We start from the raw sequence: 20,136 nt of genomic DNA, 5'->3' as shown, positions 1-20,136 counted from the left end.
TAAAAGATATGTTTTTCTTATAAAAAAATGAATGCATGAATAGAGAAAGAGATTTTGATTAATGAGACATTTGTTTTTTTTCAAATCATTAAGATTTTATAAAAAAATTATTTTAATTGGATTTAATTTTATGCAATAAATCACATATCTAAAAATAAAGACATTTTTTGTTAAAAAATACATTGATAATAAAATAAGAATTTAGAGTACAAATTTATATTTTTTCTACATAATTTAAATAATTAATTTTCTCATAAAAATATTTTTTTATTTCCATATTATAAAATAAATAAATTCAAAGAGCATCGACATGAGATAAAATATTTGCATGTGCAATCTTCTATTTCTTACAAGAAAGATCAGTTTCTCATTTTAATCTTTAATTAACATTAATAATTTTTTTATTCATATATTTTTAAATAATTTTATTAAATCCATAATTAATTTTTCAATTCTCGATTAACTTTTTTTTATAATAGCAAAAAATACACTCACAATACCTATATACTCTTCTCCTATATTAAAAAATAATTAGAATCCTACCCGGAATGTAGCATGAGTATTTAGTTATTTAACCAAAAAACTAAATGGTGATGCTAAATTACTATAACCAAACTCATAAAATACTATCTACTATAATATATACTATTGTGTTTTTTGTTTTTGCTTTTTTATAAAACTTTTCTTCTTAATTTTAACCTTCAACAACCCATTTTTTTTTAATTTATTTTTTTTCTACTTTCGTTCTTCAATGTTAGATTGTTTTGGGAATTGTACCTCTTGATTTTTTTTATTGGGTTATATATCAGTTTTATAGATTAAATTTTTTTTCCCCTTAATTTTAACCTTTAATATTATATTTGTTTGAAGTGAGGCTTTGTAATCTTTCTCGATTTGCTTTCTATAAATTTATCTCAATTTTATGACTGAGATCACATGTTTAATTAGTTTTAATTAACCTGAGTTGACTCTAGTCTTTTTTTTTGTCTATTTTTTTAATTGATTTTTTTATTTCATCCATTCATATTGAGTTTGATTGGAAATTGAATTTTATATTTTTTTTTTATTTTATTTCTATGAAGTTATCTTGATCTCATGACTCGAATTGCGGGGTTTGCATGTTGACTCTATTAAATTTTATAAATTTAAAAACATAAAAATAAACTTTAAAAATGCATGATATCATTAAAACCTCTTCTAATAAGAATAAGAAAGAACAAAACAATAAAGGCAAGATTTCAAATCGTTTATTACTTTAAGATTTTAAAATTGGGATGCAAGGCCTCTTCTAATAAGACCTGCTCCAACTTGTTTTCTTATTAAAACAAAAGGTTAGATAATTGAATCCACCTTTTGACTTTGTAATGTAAGAAGCACCATAAGATTGAATTAATTAAAATATTAAGGACTGAAATTGAAAAATAAGATTTAAATCCAAAACACAAATTTTATTTAAATGAAACGGATGATTGTTTTGTTAATGAAAAGAAAAAGGAAAAGAAATGATGTGATTTTGAAAACCGTTCTTCACTGTCTTCACCCTCCACACCCAGAAGAAGCAAAAAATGGCATCCTTTCACAGACCGCTCTTGTTAAACAAAACAAAAACGTACTATGCAGCCCCTCTGACCCATGAACACGACATCAAACACGCCCAAGCTTTTGCAGCCTGCCATTGCACCTCAATATGAGGTGGAAAATTTGTCCTTTGGCAACCTTGAACCCGCTGCAAAATAACCTAAAAAAACTGTCAAGCTAGCTCTTGCTACTTTGTTTGGACATGGGAGGGGTGGTCCAAAATGTCCCACCCCATGGCAGTCGTGAAGGGAGGGAGAAAAAACAAAAGCCAAAGAAAAAAAACCCACTCTTGTTCTCTCCCATCACTTTTCAGCAGCTGTGTAACCCTCACTCACCAGCCATCATCAGCCATTGTGAGTAGATGCAAACCAGTAGCTCCTCAGCAACCGCCAGCAACAACCAGCTACCTCTCATCAATCTCCTCTACACCATGAACAACAGCAGATCGAGGATTTGCTTTATCAGCAACAACCAGCAGCTGATTCCACCGTGAGTAGAAGTAGAAGATTATCTTTATCCACAGAGCTTCAACAGAGCTTCGGTGCCAATAAAGTTTCACTCGGTCAACCGGTACTAGTAAGGCTTCAATCGGTCCACCAGTGGCAACATCAGCTTCATCAACTAACAGTCTACGAAGAAGGATCAGCTTCCTCTCATCTTCATTGGACTGAAAAACCAGAATCATCAGTCTCCACAAAAGACAACCCATCACCACTCTCTGCTAGCTGGCGAGTTTTCCCAGGAGAGACGCATTCAAACGGTAAGATCACCGAAGAAAGGTTGAGAATCTGCAGGTATAACTTTACTTCCATTTCTCTCATGTCTATTAATGTTGCTTGATCTTTAGCACGGGTATATGTTTTCCTTTTAGTGTGTGCAAAAAAATTAACAAACCTCCTTCTATTAATACTTTCGTCCCATTCTCATGTTTGCGTTCAATGATCCCTTGACAAAATTTGGTCCTACCAATTTTGAAACCTGAAGAACTGGAATAATTAATATGCGTACCGTGTTGTTCTATAAAGACTAAACTTGCATGGTGCACGTTATCTAAATTTGAATTTTGTTTTTTATTTAAAATTAAATTTTATTTTATTTTTAAATTATTTTAATATGTTAATATTCAAAAAAATTAATTTTTTTAATATGTTTTTAAATAAAAAAATATTTTCATCCATAATTACTATTATATTTTCAAATAAAAAAAATTGCATTTAGTGGTCTATATTTTTTTAAAGATGGGCTAAAGATAGTTTAAAATGCCCAGGTTTAGTTTCTAGTAAGATAAATGGTGAAGATTTTGCGCCATTTCTTTTGAATAATTAATCTATACCTTTTGCAAGTTATAAGCCTTTATTGTTGGATTGCTGACATAATGAAAAATGAATTTTGAGTTTCTTAACTTTGGGTCACATGTGTCGTGACCTCTTGAGAGCTCAACATCGCAGCGACCCTTTCTGGTAGTAGGGATTGATGTTGGGGTCTTTGTTTTGTGAAAAAGAGAGTCGCCACTTAGTATTATGGTCACTAGAAAACCTAACTGGTCTTTCAGAGATTCTAAGGCAAGGGACTGCTTGCGTATAGGGAAGGTTTTAGCACCCCTAGTACGCCCTACCTAAGGTAAGCTGCTTGGTGTTAGGTTTGCTTATAATTGCTATGGTATTGATGTTCTCTAATCCCGTCAGTTTTCTAAGATAAGTCTGCTATGATGCACGAACTTGGGTTCGAAGTCTAAGGGAAAGAACTCTTAGCCAATGTAGATCATACCTTTAGATATGTCTATAGAGTGCCAAAGAGAAACGGCGCAAATCTCTTAAAGTCTATGTTTGATTTGAAATAAATTTAGAAATTATGAATTTAGAGATAGCTAAGATAGAAATATAAGGAGATTCAATGTGCTTAAAAGCTCATTTTTCCCTTAGTATTTCAAGTGTTCGCGACTCGTAAATCGCAAGGAAAAAAAACAAGAAAGACTAAGTTAGAAATCTAAGGAAATTCAAGGTGCTTTAAAAGCCCATTTTTGCCTTAGTATTTCATATTTTCATGACTCATAAATTGTGGAATCAAAATTTGAAATGTCTCCAATTATAATTGAGGCTTCTTTCAAGGATACACAATTAAATTATTCTAAATCAATTTTTAGGCATAAATCTGTCCTTATGTTAAAAATAAATAAGTTGTATTCCTATTAACAATATTTGGACATTTACTTTTCATAGGTTTATTTGTCCTTATATCATTAGGGGATAATGATTTATTATTCCTAGAAAATATTTTTTTATTTACCACTTGGAGTTTCTTTATTCAAATATTAACAATGAACAATGACAAATTATTCTCAATATTTTGAATATTACCCCTTTGGGGATTTCTTTATCCAAATATTTGTAGTGAATAATAACAGATTATTCCTAATAATATTTTGGATATTAACCCCTTTTGGATTTTTTTATCCAAACATTACTAATGAATAACAAATTATTCCTAATAATATTTTGGATATTTACCCCTTTGAGGTTTAATTATCCAAACATTTGTAGTGAATAATAACAAATTATTCCTAATAATACTTTGGATATTAACCTCTTTTGGGATTTCTTTATCCAAACATTAATAGTGAATAAAGATGAATTCCCAAAAATAAGATTTTTATATTTTTGGAATATTGGCCAACATCCTTTGGAATTTACAAACATGTTGTAAAATCCAAGTTGCAAGAAAATAATTTTTGTGTTGTGTTTAAGAAATCCATGCAAAAACACATTTTCAAAACTTCAAATATTTATTTTTTTATATAAAAAAAAAACATTAAAAACATGTTAGGGTATTGGCCGGATACAACATACAAAAGTTTTTACATTTCTATCAAAACACAGACAACGCAATTAAACCAAGTATCACGATTTAAAAAAACAAACCGTACACATATGTATTTCAGAATTCACAGAAAGCTTGAAACAATTCAAATCCAGCAACAAATACCCAACATTTCAACTTAAATTTAAAGTCTGAAACAAGCCTGCCCATTACTCTAAAAAAAAACACAAGTCCGCATGCACCAAAAATAGCAAAGTTCTGAAACTAAAACCTATGACTGAATCCATGCCCCACCACCCATCCTTTTCTTGATCTTTAAACAAATTAATATACTCGTTTCACACAACAGGAAAGAACACATATTAAATGCTGAGACTACAAAACACAATGTTATCTCACTTTTACAAGAAACAGAGGAAAAAAACATGAAACCAGAACCTGCAAAAAACAAAATCCCCTTAATTAAAAGGACCCTCCCTCATGTTTTTTCACTCTTTCTTCTGCACCTATAAGCCGTAACTACTCCTATGTAATGTTCCAGTTGCACAGAGACGCTCCAACCAAAGGAAGGCAGGGATGACGAAGATCTTTAAAACCTACAGTCTCTCACAGCAATAGAACTGGAAAAACTAAACCAGCCTTTTAACTCAAAGCCTAAACACGACATGACCCATCATTTTTGACAAAAAGGAGCAAGTCATATACACATGGAAGCTGAACATTTGAAAACCAAACCTAATACAGAAAACATTGTTCATGCCCACCCTTTTTCTAATCTCTGATACTGCCATGGTTTGTTTTATATAAAAATGAAAGAACCGAAAGAGCATGCCTTTCATCATGTATATCAAAGACACTAAAACAGAAACAACAAATCAAATGGCCAGCTATCTCTCCTACGAAGGAAGGAAGGAAAACATGACTTCAGAACCAACTGAAATATCACCTCAACTGAAGAGGGCTTTCTCTCATTTTTCTCTCTAAATGATTCGCCATGTGAGTAACCAGCAGAAGGAAAAAACAAACGCAGCTCTAACGTGAATAATAATCTAAAGGCATGGGAGATTCAGTGGGCAAGCATACAACTTTGTTGCTAAGATGGAAAACGCATGTCCCAAAACAGAAACAGAAAACATATTTTAAAAAGAAAAGAAAACCAAACGAACAGCTTTACAGATGTTAAAGAAAAAAAGAAAATCAAGACTTATACCTGCTGATCCTACACGTTTGAATGTAGAGAAACGAGATGCAACTGGTGGAAGAGCTTCTGCCTTTTCAACAACAATGGCCCGAAGCAAGCCTTCCTCTTTTTCTGCCGTTAGGAGCTTTTCAAAAACCTCTTAGAGTCTTTGCAAATCCCGGTTCGACAAAGTAGGATAGACTCAAGGTAATCTCTTAACGTTCTCAATGATTTTCGGCTTCTCTAACCTCAGCCTTATGCTAACTCTCTCCTTTTCTTTTCTCCGCCTCCTCTTTTCTCTCTGTATTTAAACTCTCCCTGTCTCCCTCCCCTTTTCTGTTTTTTCTTCTTTTGCGTCTTCTTTTTCTTTGCAAAGCTGTCTGTTATATATGTAAGTTGAAGACCACCCCTACATTCTCTCATCTCCATCGTATGTCTTAGGGAAACAATCCCAGCCCTTAGATGATGATGAGACTCCCCCCGTGTCTTCTTCTACAGCTGGCACAGAGGAGGTGCAAAAATCGTTACCCTTGGACTCTCTGAGTTGCAGCTGCACAGGCGTGAAATGGGGGGTTGTCCTGTACATGCTAGGTTGCAGAGGGAAGGACGACAATTTTCAAAAATTAGCAGGGAATGGTTGCAAAGGGACGGTACTGTTCTGAAAATGCAAATAAACAGTGTCATAATGGGGCTGTTTCAAAACGGTGTTGTTTCTTTTCTCAGCTGAAGAAAAAACAATGCGAAGTAATGTATGACGGCGTCGTTTGTTGTTGAAAAAAATAAGGCAGAAACGTGACCCATTGTGGCAGAATTTGCTGGTCTTATCCCTGTTTTTCCATTTCTTCAAAACCCAGCTAAGTTTCTTCCAATTTATATCGGCAATTACCTCCCTTATTCCAGCCTTTTTTTTTCAATTCAGTCCGGCAAAGTTGGGGGGCAAAATCCTTCTTGCGGAAGAAAATGTTTTTGCGGCAGAATTTTCGCTTCCTCATTAGATATTCAAACATGAATATCTTGAGCTTCTGATATCGAAATCAAGCGATTCAAAAACCCAAATTCATCTATGCGTGTAGGACTACGACTTTCACGGGGGGTCAAGATGAGATAAAATTGTTTTATAGAACATAATCGGGCCGCAATCTGGTTGGTAAAAAAATGGTCTCCTGATCTGATTTAAAAACTGAGGAATGCCGAGCATCCCGATATGACTGAGAGTATAACCTAAGAATAACAACCAGCAAAATCATGATGAAAACAGAGTTTTTAGTGCAACTCTAGTCAGAATCCTGCTCGCGGCAGAATTCTCGTCAGATATTCAAACAGGAATATCTTGAGCTACTGATATCGAAATCAAGCGATTCGAAACCCAAATTCATCTATGCATCTAGGACTACAACTTTAATAAAAGATTAGAAGTTAGATAAAATTGTTTTAAAGAACAGAGACTAGCAGCAATCTGGTTGGTAAAAAGGGATCTCCATTAGCACGTATGGCTAAAAAATGGGTAACAACAACATGTAACTAATGTTGGGTTTTTTTTTCCCCTAAGGCTTTGTTTGGTAAGGCCAACACTTGCTAAAGAAAAAAAAATGCAATTTTTGGGTCCTCAAGTTTGTTTGGCAAACGCCCTCCAAGGAAGATTGCAAGCTTTGTATTTCTTTTTCTTTTTCCTTTTCATTTTCCCAAATATGATCTTAGTCTAATTTTAATAAGTTCTCAAAGTTTCAAAGATCATTTTGCAATTATTTACCGGTCCCCCAAGTGTTTTTAAAATAATTTTATTTAATATCGAGCTATAAATTTACACTATAAAATACTAATCTGATATCAAAAATACCTAATTTTCCCTAAATTTTTACAAAAAAAAATTCTCAGTTAAAAAATAAAAATAAATATGTTTTTTTTTGTGAATACGGTCAAATTTTAAAATTTTCTCATGCATATTTTCTAAAAAAGATAAAATCATATTTTAAAAATACAAAATAGATATCAGAACCAATTTATGTTTATCTATTAGGATTTGACTAAAATTTCAAAAATACCATAAAAATTAATTTATTTAATTATTATTCAGGGTATAAGTTTTACAAATGCATACTTATGGTATTAAATTAAATGAATTTATAGTAATAAATGTTAGGAATTAACTTTATCTAGGAAATAAAAGCGATGCTAAAATTTGAGCTTGAGAACAATTAGGATTTAACTCGATAAGATAAAGATTTTCTCATGAAGAAGGATCTATCTTGAATCTTAGATGAGACCAACGAAAAAAAACATAACTTGAATAATAATCAATCAACAATGCAGCTTACCTTAAGTATGGTGCACTAGGGGCGATGCATCTTTCCCTTGGACAACTAGTCTCCTTACCCAGACTCTCATAAGCTAATAGGTTTTCTAATGACATGATACTAGGTGAAGACTCCCTCAAATCATAATTTTATGATTCAACCCAAAACCCTTTTAATCCAAGAGGTGTTTTGTTATTCAATGCCTTGTACGTCACGAAAATGGTTATGGTGAAAGTGATAAAATTTATTAGGATTTTTTATGTTTGTGTCTCTCTTCATTGAAGGTAGATATAATACAACGTCCTTTCCCTAAATGTCAGCAAATACCTCAGAATATATAGTGGTAAAAGGTGTAGTTAAGGGCTCAAGAAATGTCAAGCAATCATGAATAGGTCCTTAAATGCTCCTCTTGGATGATGCCCTAGTAGGAGATTGATGACGATGTAGAGATTCAACTATTTGAAAATGGGGGTATCTCTATCTAGTGACACCTATTTCTTCTACTAGAATATGGTTTTGTATCGCCTATATTACATTAAAAAGAGTTCTGTTAGAGAGAGTACATAAGTGTTTTTGTAATGAGTAGTTATAGAGTTGATGTAACCATATTATTCGATAGTTTCACCCACATCTACCTAATGTTTTGTCCATGTTTTATATATAAAATGCCTTGATATTCTTTGTTTTATGTTTTGAAGGCAATTTTGGATGAAAGATGCAAAAAGGAGTAAATTGGAGATAATTGGCAGATTTGACCTTTGGTCGATGTTTTGTGCAGAGCGTGAGCTCTAGAGGTTGAAATGAAGTGATTCTAGTGGTATTAAAAAGGTAACATCCATACCTTTTTGGACATCTAAGGCAAGAAAATAAAATAAGAAAGAGCATGGAAATCACAGCCTTCAAAGTCAAATCTCGCAATCTGCCAGTGTTGACCTTCGGCCATTCGAACTTGAATATCTGGAGCTACACAAGTCCAATTGATGCAAACTCAAGTTTTTTGGATTCATGACTCAAATTTCTATAAACTCTCAAACTTTCAGGCAAAAATGATCTCATATGAGGGAGATATGATTTTTCAAAGATGACATTTGAATTCTGCCAGCAAACAGGTTTCGTGAAGAAACGAGTCCAAATTACGTTCCGAAGCATCTAAACTGATATCCAAGTTTTTATTTCAGCAATTTAGCTCCTCTAAGTCAAAGCTTGAAGATTTCATGCAAGGTTATTTCTCCTTTTTTAGGAAAATAGTTATTGAAGTACTTAAATGTAAATAGTCTACTTAATGGAGGACTATTTTGTAAAATAGAGACCTAGGGTTTCCTAGGATATAAAAAGAATGAGAGAAGAGAAGGGGGGCAGCCAGCCAAGAAGAGAAAAACGCCCCCTTCCTCTAAGAAACCCTAAATTATGCATTCTTCCTTCTTTTTGATTAGTTGTTCAACAAACATGCAAGACTAAACACTTTTTCTTGGTTGCAAGGACACGGAAACCTTCGAATTTCAAGAACTATGAGATTTATTTTACCTTTTCTTTTCAGTTTATATGATGAATATGTTTGTTCTCTTATGCTTATTTTCCTATGATTGTTTATTTTAATTGCTAGAGCGGACTCTAAGTTATTATTGTAGACAATCTATTGCTAAGTTTGATATCAAAATCAGAGTTGTTGTATATGAACTTGTGAAGCAACTGAGTTTAATAATTGTGGCGGATCTACGTTATTAATCTTAGGAAGAACATTCAATCAAATCAAACATAGATTGCGGACAGTTATGTTTTCTTGATTAATCAACTTATCTAGTTCTTAAGGCTGCCATTGAATTAAATTACTAGTGCGGACACTGTGGTTGTTTGATGGTTAGGGCTAGTTATACGGCGGATCCGTTAACTAACCAATGTTAAGAAGAGATAAATATTCAGAATATAAATTGATGTTTTGTTTCCATGATCAGTTTTGATTTCTGTAGGTGGATGTGTGCTTGTGACCAAGGTTTGTTCTCTTGATAATTTTTTGATTTTATTAAATTTCATTTGATAGTTTTTTGTTTTCTTTTGCTTTAGCCTAGATAACATCCAAACCCCCCCAAATTGCATATCATCTAGCATAAAAATCTGACTTGAATCTTCCTCGTGGGATCGACCCCTTGCTTGCTCTATACTATCTTGTGTGTTGTGTTTGAAGCTAGGGTAATTAATTTGTTCGACCATGACATCGCAACAAGAGTCCACTAACAAAAGCCTTAATGGAAATTGGTTCGAGTAGATTTTCCATGTTTAACATTTTCTTATTGAATCTTTAGAGATAAACTATGATGCTTTCATCTTTTTATTAGGTGATGATAAAGAGATTAACTATGCTCTTCTTTGCTAGAATGCTAATGTTGAAATAAAAGATGAGCTTAACATATAAATCATGAAGACCAAGGATAAAGTCGGGTTCAATACGATAAAACCACACCCTATCATATCTGTAAAATGTTATTGGGAAAATGTTGTATGTAACATCACTCTTTTGTTATAAGTTCTATGATACTTTTGACATTTTGGATATGCTCTCTAGGATCTATAAAACTATTATAATTATCCAAGTTGGCCTTCACACATACATATTATTTGGAAAGGTGAGTATGTAACACTCAATGATAAAGCAAAGTCTCTTACTTGGTGGGAATGATGTTCATTCTTAAAAGGTTATAATATAGTCATTAATCTCATAACGTGTTTAGTTCTTTTTAATAAGGGAGCATGCAAGTGAGAGTTAGAAAAGGATTAATAGAGATAATCATTCATATGGCTAGGATTTATAGAGGAGTGTTCTTCATTGCGAGAGTAGCTTTTTTAAATAGTTAGAGTATTATGGACACTTTGCATGTTATTGTCCCATTCCTTTATGGAACTAAAGTTGTCTTTATCCATTTGGTGCATATAATAGAGTTGTATGTTGTATTTCCTATTAATGAAATAAAAATATGTAAAGCTTTACTTATGTGGTTAGAACAACATTATTGTGTACTTGTACTTGATAGAAGAGTTGTTAAAGAGATAGAGGAGTAGAAGTTTTTATAGTAGGGAGATTAGTTACTCTTTCTTATCCTTGAGTTTCATTAATCCTGAAAAAGTAAAATGGGTGAAAGAGAATGAACTAGTTTTTATTGAGCCTCTTATAGACAACATCACTAATGAAATCATGAAAAAGATTAAAAGAAAAAAAAATAGGATTTTTATACCTACTTCAAGGGTTAATGAAGTGATGGGCTGACCCCTAATAGATAGGTCTGACTAGATGGCTAAACATTTGACTAAAAAAACAAGTTCACTAAAGAATAAAGGACTCTTCGATGCTTAAATTAGTAAATGCATAAGGATAGAAAAATGTATAAAAAGAGAAAAATAAAATGAAATTGTAAGGGATGCATGTATAGGCATAGCCTATACATGTATTGACTCGAAATTATATAGCCTGGCCAGCTCTTGTTATGAATTCTCTAACTTTTATGTGGTTAGAACTTGTGTGGCATGGTCTATTATCTTTACATGGCTAATGCTTCCAATTGCCTAACTTTTATGGCTATCTATAGTTCTTTATGGCCAAAAATAAGGTCTAGGTTTTTTATAGGGACTGGGTATATTTATACACAAATCTTTTTTTTAATATAGAAGGAGATGTATTATATATATTATTGGTAAAGAAACTGATGTGCTTGTCAGTGTTATCCATAAGTATAGGAAAAAAGCCATTGGCTAGTCATGGTGGTATGGTGTAGTGTGGTATGGTATGGTGAAACCTTTGAGGTGTGTGCAATGTTTGCCATTGGTAAAGATATTGGTTAGCTATCTATAAAGAGAGGCGTAGAAGATATGCCAATATGTCAAGTGGTGTTACAAGTAGCTTAGAAAAAAGTACCTACTCTACATAGAAAAAGTTGTGTGTGCTTAGAAAAATAATGTGTGCATGACTCCTGGTGTAAACTCCTGTTTAAAATTATTATTTTTCGAGTTAGTAAAATTTGAAAACTTAATTTTAGAAATAAAATAGGTTAATTTGAATTAAGGAAAATTTCATGGTGATTTAAATAAATAAAACAATGTGTAAAAATTCAAATTTTTAAGCGTAAAATCACTGACTATCTAGTCTTACAATATTGAACATATCTGATTATTGGATCAGGCATAAATTTTACAAGAAATCTCTGGATGTACTGTTTTATCTTGGGTTAAAATTTCAGGGAAATCCGAGGTTAGGAAAACATTGCAAAACAGTGTTAACCGGGTAGACTATAACAAGTGAATAAGTGAGGGATTAAGTAAGGGTAAAAGGATAAAATAATTAACCTTTTTTCCTTTTCTCAAGGCTAATAGCAGCAGAATAGGAAAGAAGAAATTACTTCTTCTCATCTTCTCACTTCAAACCAATTACATATCCATCTAAAGAGATTGTGTGTGAAGAAGAAAACTAACAAAACATAAATGATTTTGAGGGAGAGGGTGATCATTTGGATAGTAGAAGAGTAGTGAAAGAAGCAAGAAAATCTCAAGGAGGAAGAAGAAGAAATTATTAACAAGACCCTTAAATTGAATTTAAATTCACTGGGTAAGATGGTTCTTGCTATTTAATTCAAGTTATTAATGGTAATTAATGGAAGAGATGAAAACCTCTAAAAATTTTAATTTTTAGGTTATTGAGGGGTGTTTAGAAAATGAGTTAGATTAACAATTAAAGGGTATAACCTAGAGGAATTATGGACAAAATTTGAAATAAATCTAAGAGAAAACTATAACTATAGGGTTGGCCAAATTAGGGTAACGAGGAGGAATGTGATTTTGGTTTAAAATGCATGATAATATGTGTTTGTGTAAGATGTATAAATGCAAAAGGATGATAAACTGAGTTTTAATTGCATGAATAAATTGTATGTTCTTACATGAGAAGAACAATGAAAATTTAATTTTATATTAAAAGAAACTTTGATGTATATAAGTGTTAAGAGCTAAATGGATTATGAAAGAATTGAGGGTAAATGAATGAAATGAAGGAAGTGGAACAAAGTGAAAGAAGAAACCTAAGAAATTTGGGTATATTGGGCCAACCATAAAAGGAGTTTTAGGGAACTTGATTTAATTGATGAAGTTCTTATGAATTTTATTAGAATAAGTATAAAATGATTAGATAATGTGTCAACTGTGATAAGCTTTGAAGAAAAATCTTATGTTTATTTTATGGTGGGATTCAATCAACACTACGCTAGGAGGGAGATTAAATTCGTTAATTTAAATTGACATGGAATGTGTAACTAAATGTATTACATGAAGTGAATTATGAAGGGTTAAAATGAAATTACAAAAAAATGAAACGAAACAAAAGGAAGAAACAAAAGGAAGAACATGGATTTGTGATGAAATAGGGTTGAACACACACACACACACACACACACACACACCAAATCAAAAAGATAATCAAATCAAAAGAAAAACAAATCAAGAGAAATCAATACGTGACGTTGTTATATCTAAAAATAATCTAAAGATATGGTCACAGGTTTCCAACTAATATACTAGATATAAAAACAGAATAAGTTTCTGATGTGAATGAAGAGACAAGTTTATGACAAGATTCTCTAACAAACACATAGCATACTTAATTTGTCAAAATGGAAAAATTTGTAGAAATGTAAATATATAGTAGGACAATGAGATAGTATAGAATCTTACTTAAATTTGTATAGAAATCAATACAAGAGATATTGGTTATACAAAGCATTTATCTTGCCTTCGGGAAACTAATTCCTTCCCTATAAATCACAATTTAAATACAATATAATATAACATTTCTAACACAATACAATGATAGACTAAGAAAGAAAATGACAAGGTCTATGACACTTACATGTTGTTGGAGCTCGAGTAGTACCTACTTTCTATTGTACAACTCATGTGGTCTTTCCTGTATCAACAAGTATACCACATTATTCTTTTATTGCATGCTCATTCCATGTAATATTATTTTAAGTTTACTTTCATTAATTTAACTTCATTTTCAATTAAATTTTTGTTTTACTTTTTTTCCTATCTATTTTCCTTAGTTTTCTCAACAAGAGCAAGTTTTTATAACTCACTCGCACATATATGCACATTCAAATTTCTTTCTTATAATCATTACTAGATCAAGTCTCATATAAAAACAACTTTTCTAATAAGGTAGAAATTTACAAATTTTCAATGAATTTAGACTATTCATTAAAGAGTATTGATTCTCATTTAAATTGTAATTATAATCATAAAGATATAGTTTCAGTTGTGACTTTTATTCTTCGATAGCCAGACTGCATTTATATTGAAGGAAATGAGACTTAATTTAATCTTTAATGCACTGAAATTACTCGATATCACGACTAGGCAAAACTATTTAGCATAGTTTTTCAACTTGGTAACTCTTAGAGTTTTGCCCATATCCAGAGTTTTATAACTCCAATTTATGCAAGGTTAGTTCCATTGAAAATTTAACATCCATGGATATAACTTCCATGAAGAAATAAATTTTAAATTTCATCGTTTTTATACCCCAAATTCTTTTAAAAGATGAGTGATAAAATTGTTTTGTTTTTCATCCATAAATTAAATGTTCCATTCATTTTTACATTATTCAATCAAGCATCTCTCTCTCTCTCTCTCATATATATATATATATATATATATATATATATATATATATATATATATATATATATATATATATATATATATAATGTCATCCATCCAAGGCCATTTTTATGTTTCATTCAAAAAAATTTGAATCCCCCCTTAGACAGTCTTGTTGTCGTGACTGGGCTCTTCAATTTGCCTTAGATTCCATCACTTTTCTCTCTTGTTTAAGTCTTTTTCACTCTTAACATAAATAAAAAATTTTAATTTTTTTAAATATTAATTTAACCCATTTTATTTCTGGTTTAAATTCATTTATTATCTTATTTGTAGTTGGGACTTTACATGTATATTTTAGGTCTATCTCTCATCTGCTGATGTAATAGTAGTAAAGTAGTTAGGTCTTCATAGTTACATTATATAAAATTCAGTTATCTTTATGTGTAATTAAATTTTTGGAATTTTATTTAGTAAGATGTCAAATATAAGTTGAGTTGTATTTTTCTTTGTATGTATATATTACTATAATATAATTGTCCTATGTAAGCAATATTGTATATAAATGGGGTATATAAATGGGGTATAATTTGGTGATGTAGACAATGAATGATAATGGATTGGGGGTAAGTCTAGGGATACATGCGTGGTGATCGATGAATTATGTAAAAGTACGAGGATACGTGATTATTGAGTATAATTATGAACAAAAAAATGTATGTGATATGTTTAAAGTAGTGATAAGTTGACAATTGTCTAAGGCCCAACCTTTAAGAATGATTATTGTGTTGGGAGAGATGAGAATTATATTAATTGCTATGCATGTATCTTAAAAAAAGAAGAACTGTATAGTGATTCGGACAAAATAGACTACCAAAATTTTATTAAAGTTTGAATATATTAAATTAAATGAAATGAACCTTGAAATAATATAAATGGTTATGGAGCATGGAAACAAGTTAAAAAAATTAACAAGATTTTTATGTATTTAATTATTGAAAATAAGGATAAATGTATCTAAAATATTGGGGTGTTATAAAAAAATATATTGATTTTGATTTCAATTGATTTCATTCATTGAGAGGAGTTTATCTTAGGTGGTATTCTAAGCCCTTAAATTTGCCTGAAATAGCAAATATCAGCTTGAAAAGTTTTTGATTTTAAATTGATTTTGAGTTTTTAAACGATTCTTTGAATTGTTTGATCTCATAACGTGATTATCAAAATTTTTAAAATGTTTTATAATTGTTTGGGTAAAAATCTGACCCTCCACAAAACAAATAAAAAACCTAGTCATCATTCTATTAATGAAAAGGGATTGTTATTTTAGATTTTTAAAATTCATAAGGGCCACTCTTAATTTAGTACCTATACACACTGACCTCAGGCATGTGCCACATGCCTTGTGTTTGTAAAAGACGTTGTAATACTGATTCCCGAGGATTCTAGCAGCCATCTTTTTTTCTTTTTTTCTTTTCATTTTTATTATTTATTGGTTAAATGTGTCTGTAACAGGAGGAGTCGTCCTTTTATATTACATAAATAAATAAATAAAATTTGTATTTATTGAAACGCATAAAATTAACCGAAACGTTTTCATTTATAAAACAAGTTCTTTTAAAGTAAAGTTCTCGTTGAAAATAAATATAATTTTTTTTTATTTGATTTTTTAAATTAACTTGGTAAGATTTATAAAAGCTTTCGTATTGTGAAATATTCTTTTAATTCTAATAATCAAAATAACACTAAAATAATTTATCTTAAAACAAAAAAGTAAATTCTCAAATAATCGTAAGTTCTTTTTATACTTGAGATTCATGTATTTATACTAACTCAACTCCGTATTCTACATAAATTGGACATGATACTAGTTTTTTTCGCTTGACGTAGAACATACCTAAAATGACAACCGGAAGGATCAAATTGGCATGAAGTGTGGAACGAAAGCAGTTTCGCTGCTGGCTTCATTCCATTCAAGCTCATCCCACCATTCCTTGTTTCCATATACGGTTGGTAAAGTTGAGGTGTTGTGAGTTTTGATCGATAGCTGTTTCAGGTTAGGGCAATCAATTACTGCAATGCTCTCCAAGGAAGGGAAAGCCAGTTCCCATGGAGTAATACTCCTTAGTTTTGGCAGGTTGCGGATAGACAGAGTTCGAAGGCTTCGAAATGCCTTTGAATCATCCCTTGGTATCCCACTCCTGCTGACAACTTCTTCCATTTCTTCGCAGTACATTAAGTAAATCACCTCTAGCTTTGGAAGTTGTAAAACCCGGGAAACATTCCTCAACTTTCCGCAGTGCCAGATATTTATTGATTGAAGATTCTGCAGACATTCCCGAGTCACCGGATTCTTCCACACTGTTTCCAAGTTGGGAAGGCCATGTAACGCCACAACCTCCAGGCTGGGCAACCATTTTTTACCAGCCTCTTCATCAACTTGCAAGTACTGCAGATCATAACAGTTATTGATGCTAAGCCTTCTCAACCTTTCGCCAAAACTGGAATTCAATGACAGTTGCAAGTAAAATAAGCCATCACATTGTTTAATGTAAAGATACTGTATTACTTTTAGTAAGCCGCTGAAACTATAGAGCCTCTTCAGGGTATTCAATTCATTAATAGTGATACCAAGTGTGGTAAGATACTTCAAGGACTGCAAGTCTGCAAATCCAACTTCATTATCCTGCTGTTCCCAAACTCCATAGCTGTAATAAACATTCAAAATTCGCAATTGCAGAAGTCCTGATATAGCTTCTTGTGGAATTATTCTAAGAGAATGTGTTCGCTGCAGATCCAAATGCTGCAACTTGGCCAAATCTCCAAGCTCTTTAGGCAATGAAGTTATCTTTGTCCCTGACAAATCAAGATGCCGCAACTCAGCTAACTCATTGATGGATACTGGAATCTCTCTAAGACTGGTAAACGACAAATCCAGGACTCTTAAAGCAGGCATAAAGTGGAAAAAGGTATTTGGAATCCTGTTCAAACCACTGTTCCATTGAAGCAACAAGGTTGACAATCTGGGGCACTCGGGAATCTCAGCTAGTGTCGTTATTCCATTATCAAACAATGAAATTCGCAGTGCATGTTTCCAATGATCAGCTCTGGGTGCTTCAGTCAGCCCCGTACTGGCCTCCACTAGAAACTGATTGTTCAATCCACATTTTGAAGCTATCCATAAGGCAAAACTCCTGACTACATCATGCATCTTCACTTGAGTTTTCTCTTCGCCGGTTTCAAGCAGGCATGCAACTTTAAGAGAACCAATTAGAGCATGTCCCTGATTATACACATAACTAGCATGGAAACTGCCTAGAAATCCTTCCCCAATCCAGTACTCTATAAGCTGCTCTTTCTCGATAGAGTAGTCTTCAGGGAACAGGGAACAGTATAAGAAGCATGACCTCAGCGCATCAGTCTCCAGATTGTCATAGCTGAACTTTAGAAGAGAAAACACATCTTCCATGCCTCGAAGTTCAGAAGGAGATCTGTTCAATACCTCAATTGCATACTTCCATTCCTCTTCAGTCTCTTTATTGGCCATGGCTTTTCCAATTGTGATCAAGGCAAGCGGCAAGCCTCCGCATTTTCTCACAATGGTCTCAGCATACGCCCGAATAGTTTCTGAATCAAAAATCTCCTTTTCCCCAACATTCTCGCAGAAGAGTTTCCACGAGTCTTCTTCACCCAAGAATTCAACTCTCAGCTTCTGATGAGCATTCATGCCAGTACACACATCCAATGAACGTGTTGTGAATATCACTTTGCATTTGCTCGTTATCTCTGGATCAGGGATTCCCACTTTCAGAAGATCAATTCCCTCCCAGACATCATCTAACAAAAGGAGGAACTTTTTCCTTCTCATAAGTTTATGTATTTTCAGTGCTCGTTGCTCGTGGCTTTCCGATTCTTCCCACGGCAAACCTAACCTGGCCCCAACAGCCCTTTGGATTTTATCGGCAACAAATTCTTTTGAGACCCCAACCCATATTACTACATCAAAATGGTGGCGTTTGGTGAGAAATTCGTTGTTAATAGTCTTCAAGAGAGTTGTCTTCCCGACTCCCCCCATTCCATAAATTCCAACTGTTCCAACTCCATCCTCTGCCAGAAATTGTCGAGCTCTTTCTAACATCATATTGAGTCCGACAGCTGGCCTACTCGGCATCTCCTCAACAGCATCAGGAATTGGGTCATCGGCGACGACATTAAAAGCTCCTTTTCCAATCAGTTCATTAGCTCTGTTTAGCAGCTTCGAAGCTTTCTTGCTGAGCTTGTATGTTGAACAGCAAGCATTGCAGCCCACACAGCATCGTCTTCTCTGTTCAAGATCTTCAATGATGGAGCTTGATTCAGCTTCGATATCTTCAACTCTTTGTAGCCACCCTTTGACTTGGCTTGTGCAGGTTAATCCCTCCACCTCAGCTCGCTCAACCTTTCTCTTCAAGTCATCCCTTTTGTCCTTCAATTCATTTAGTGCTGTTGAGAGGGAGTCAATCCTTTGATCCACATTAACAACATAGCTCAACCTTGCAGCAGCAGAAATGCACAAGCTGTGAACCATGCCAATCAGAGGAGAAACAATATCCATAGATGAAATTCTTCTGCGAAGGAAAGAACAAGTTGATTGAAGTTTGCCTAGAAAAGCTGTTTATTTCCTTGCCACCCACTGAATTGATGACATGAGAGGATTGCTCAATTCTTGCAATGAAAAGATGAGAGTCAAACCAGCACAAATGAATTGGAATTGGACTGATCATCAACTCATTTTCCCTCGATTAGATAATGCAAGAAGGCCGCCATTATGGAAACCTTCAAGTTGACTGACTTCTTCTATATTTGCGTTGCTATTTTCCACCAGTATAAAAGAATGAAAAGTAGGTCTATGAAAGTTCCCCACCTTTTCCTTGGATTAAAAATTTGTTGACCATCTCTTTCAATGATTACTAACACCCACCCTCCCTTTTTTCTTCCTGATTTATCACAAATCAACTCCCAATAAATATTTCAGCTTTAGATATTCAAATATCAAACCAAGAATAAATTTTTATTTTCTTTTTGGAAAATCCCCAAGAAATTGATTCTGAGTTTATTTCATTGGTGTTTCTAATGCTATTCCAGCTTTAAGGAACACGATATGGCTATGAAATTCTGAACAATCATTACTCGTTTGAAAGAGTCTAACAATTGACCTTCATCATAAAATTTCCCTCTGGTGCCCCCCGATGAGCAAATATTTCTTTGCACGCTTTGGAAGATCCTAAAATTTTGTCTAAAACAAGGATCAGGCATAAAATTGCTAGTGGCTATATTAACTGCAGCCTGCAGATGAAGCTTCAGTGTTCCATATTTTCCTTCTGCTTTTCTTGAGAAGGGAAGAAGTATTTCTATAGATACGTCATTCTCGTTAATTTTGCTTTAGTAGATGCAGAACACACAAGGTGGGAGAAAATTTAGAGCCTAGCAGAAGAAAGAGTAAAATCACAATTTATGATGCAGACACTGAAATAAGCAAACCTTCACTCCCTGAACTATCAACAAGATCTAGTGATCTAGGTAAAGATTCGAGGAACGCATGCTATGCTGAAGGAAAAATTAATGCAGGATACGCACTAAATCCATAGCAAA

The 20,136-nt window shown here is 32.9% G+C and overlaps 1 protein-coding gene and 1 long non-coding RNA gene across 2 annotated transcripts; one reads left to right on the top strand and one right to left on the bottom strand.

Moving 5' to 3' along the window:
- The first annotated feature begins 1,738 nt into the window (after nucleotides 1-1,738).
- Nucleotides 1,739-9,410, top strand: LOC133689203 (uncharacterized). Its single transcript, XR_009841272.1, has 2 exons — nucleotides 1,739-2,372; nucleotides 8,568-9,410. It is a non-coding gene; the product is annotated as an uncharacterized LOC133689203 (long non-coding RNA).
- A 6,849-nt stretch (nucleotides 9,411-16,259) lies between these two features.
- On the bottom strand, nucleotides 16,260-19,450 carry LOC133689663 (disease resistance protein RPS2). Its single transcript, XM_062109623.1, has one exon. It carries the CDS (start codon nucleotides 19,097-19,099, stop codon nucleotides 16,424-16,426), a length of 2,676 nt encoding a protein of 891 aa, XP_061965607.1. The 5' UTR covers nucleotides 19,100-19,450; the 3' UTR covers nucleotides 16,260-16,423.
- Between the last annotated feature and the right edge of the window lie 686 nt (nucleotides 19,451-20,136).

This window comes from Populus nigra, chromosome 3, assembly GCF_951802175.1.
Source record: "Populus nigra chromosome 3, ddPopNigr1.1, whole genome shotgun sequence".
In the NCBI taxonomy this organism is placed as follows: Eukaryota; Viridiplantae; Streptophyta; class Magnoliopsida; order Malpighiales; family Salicaceae; genus Populus; species Populus nigra.
This window is presented reverse-complemented; position numbering and strand designations above follow the sequence as displayed.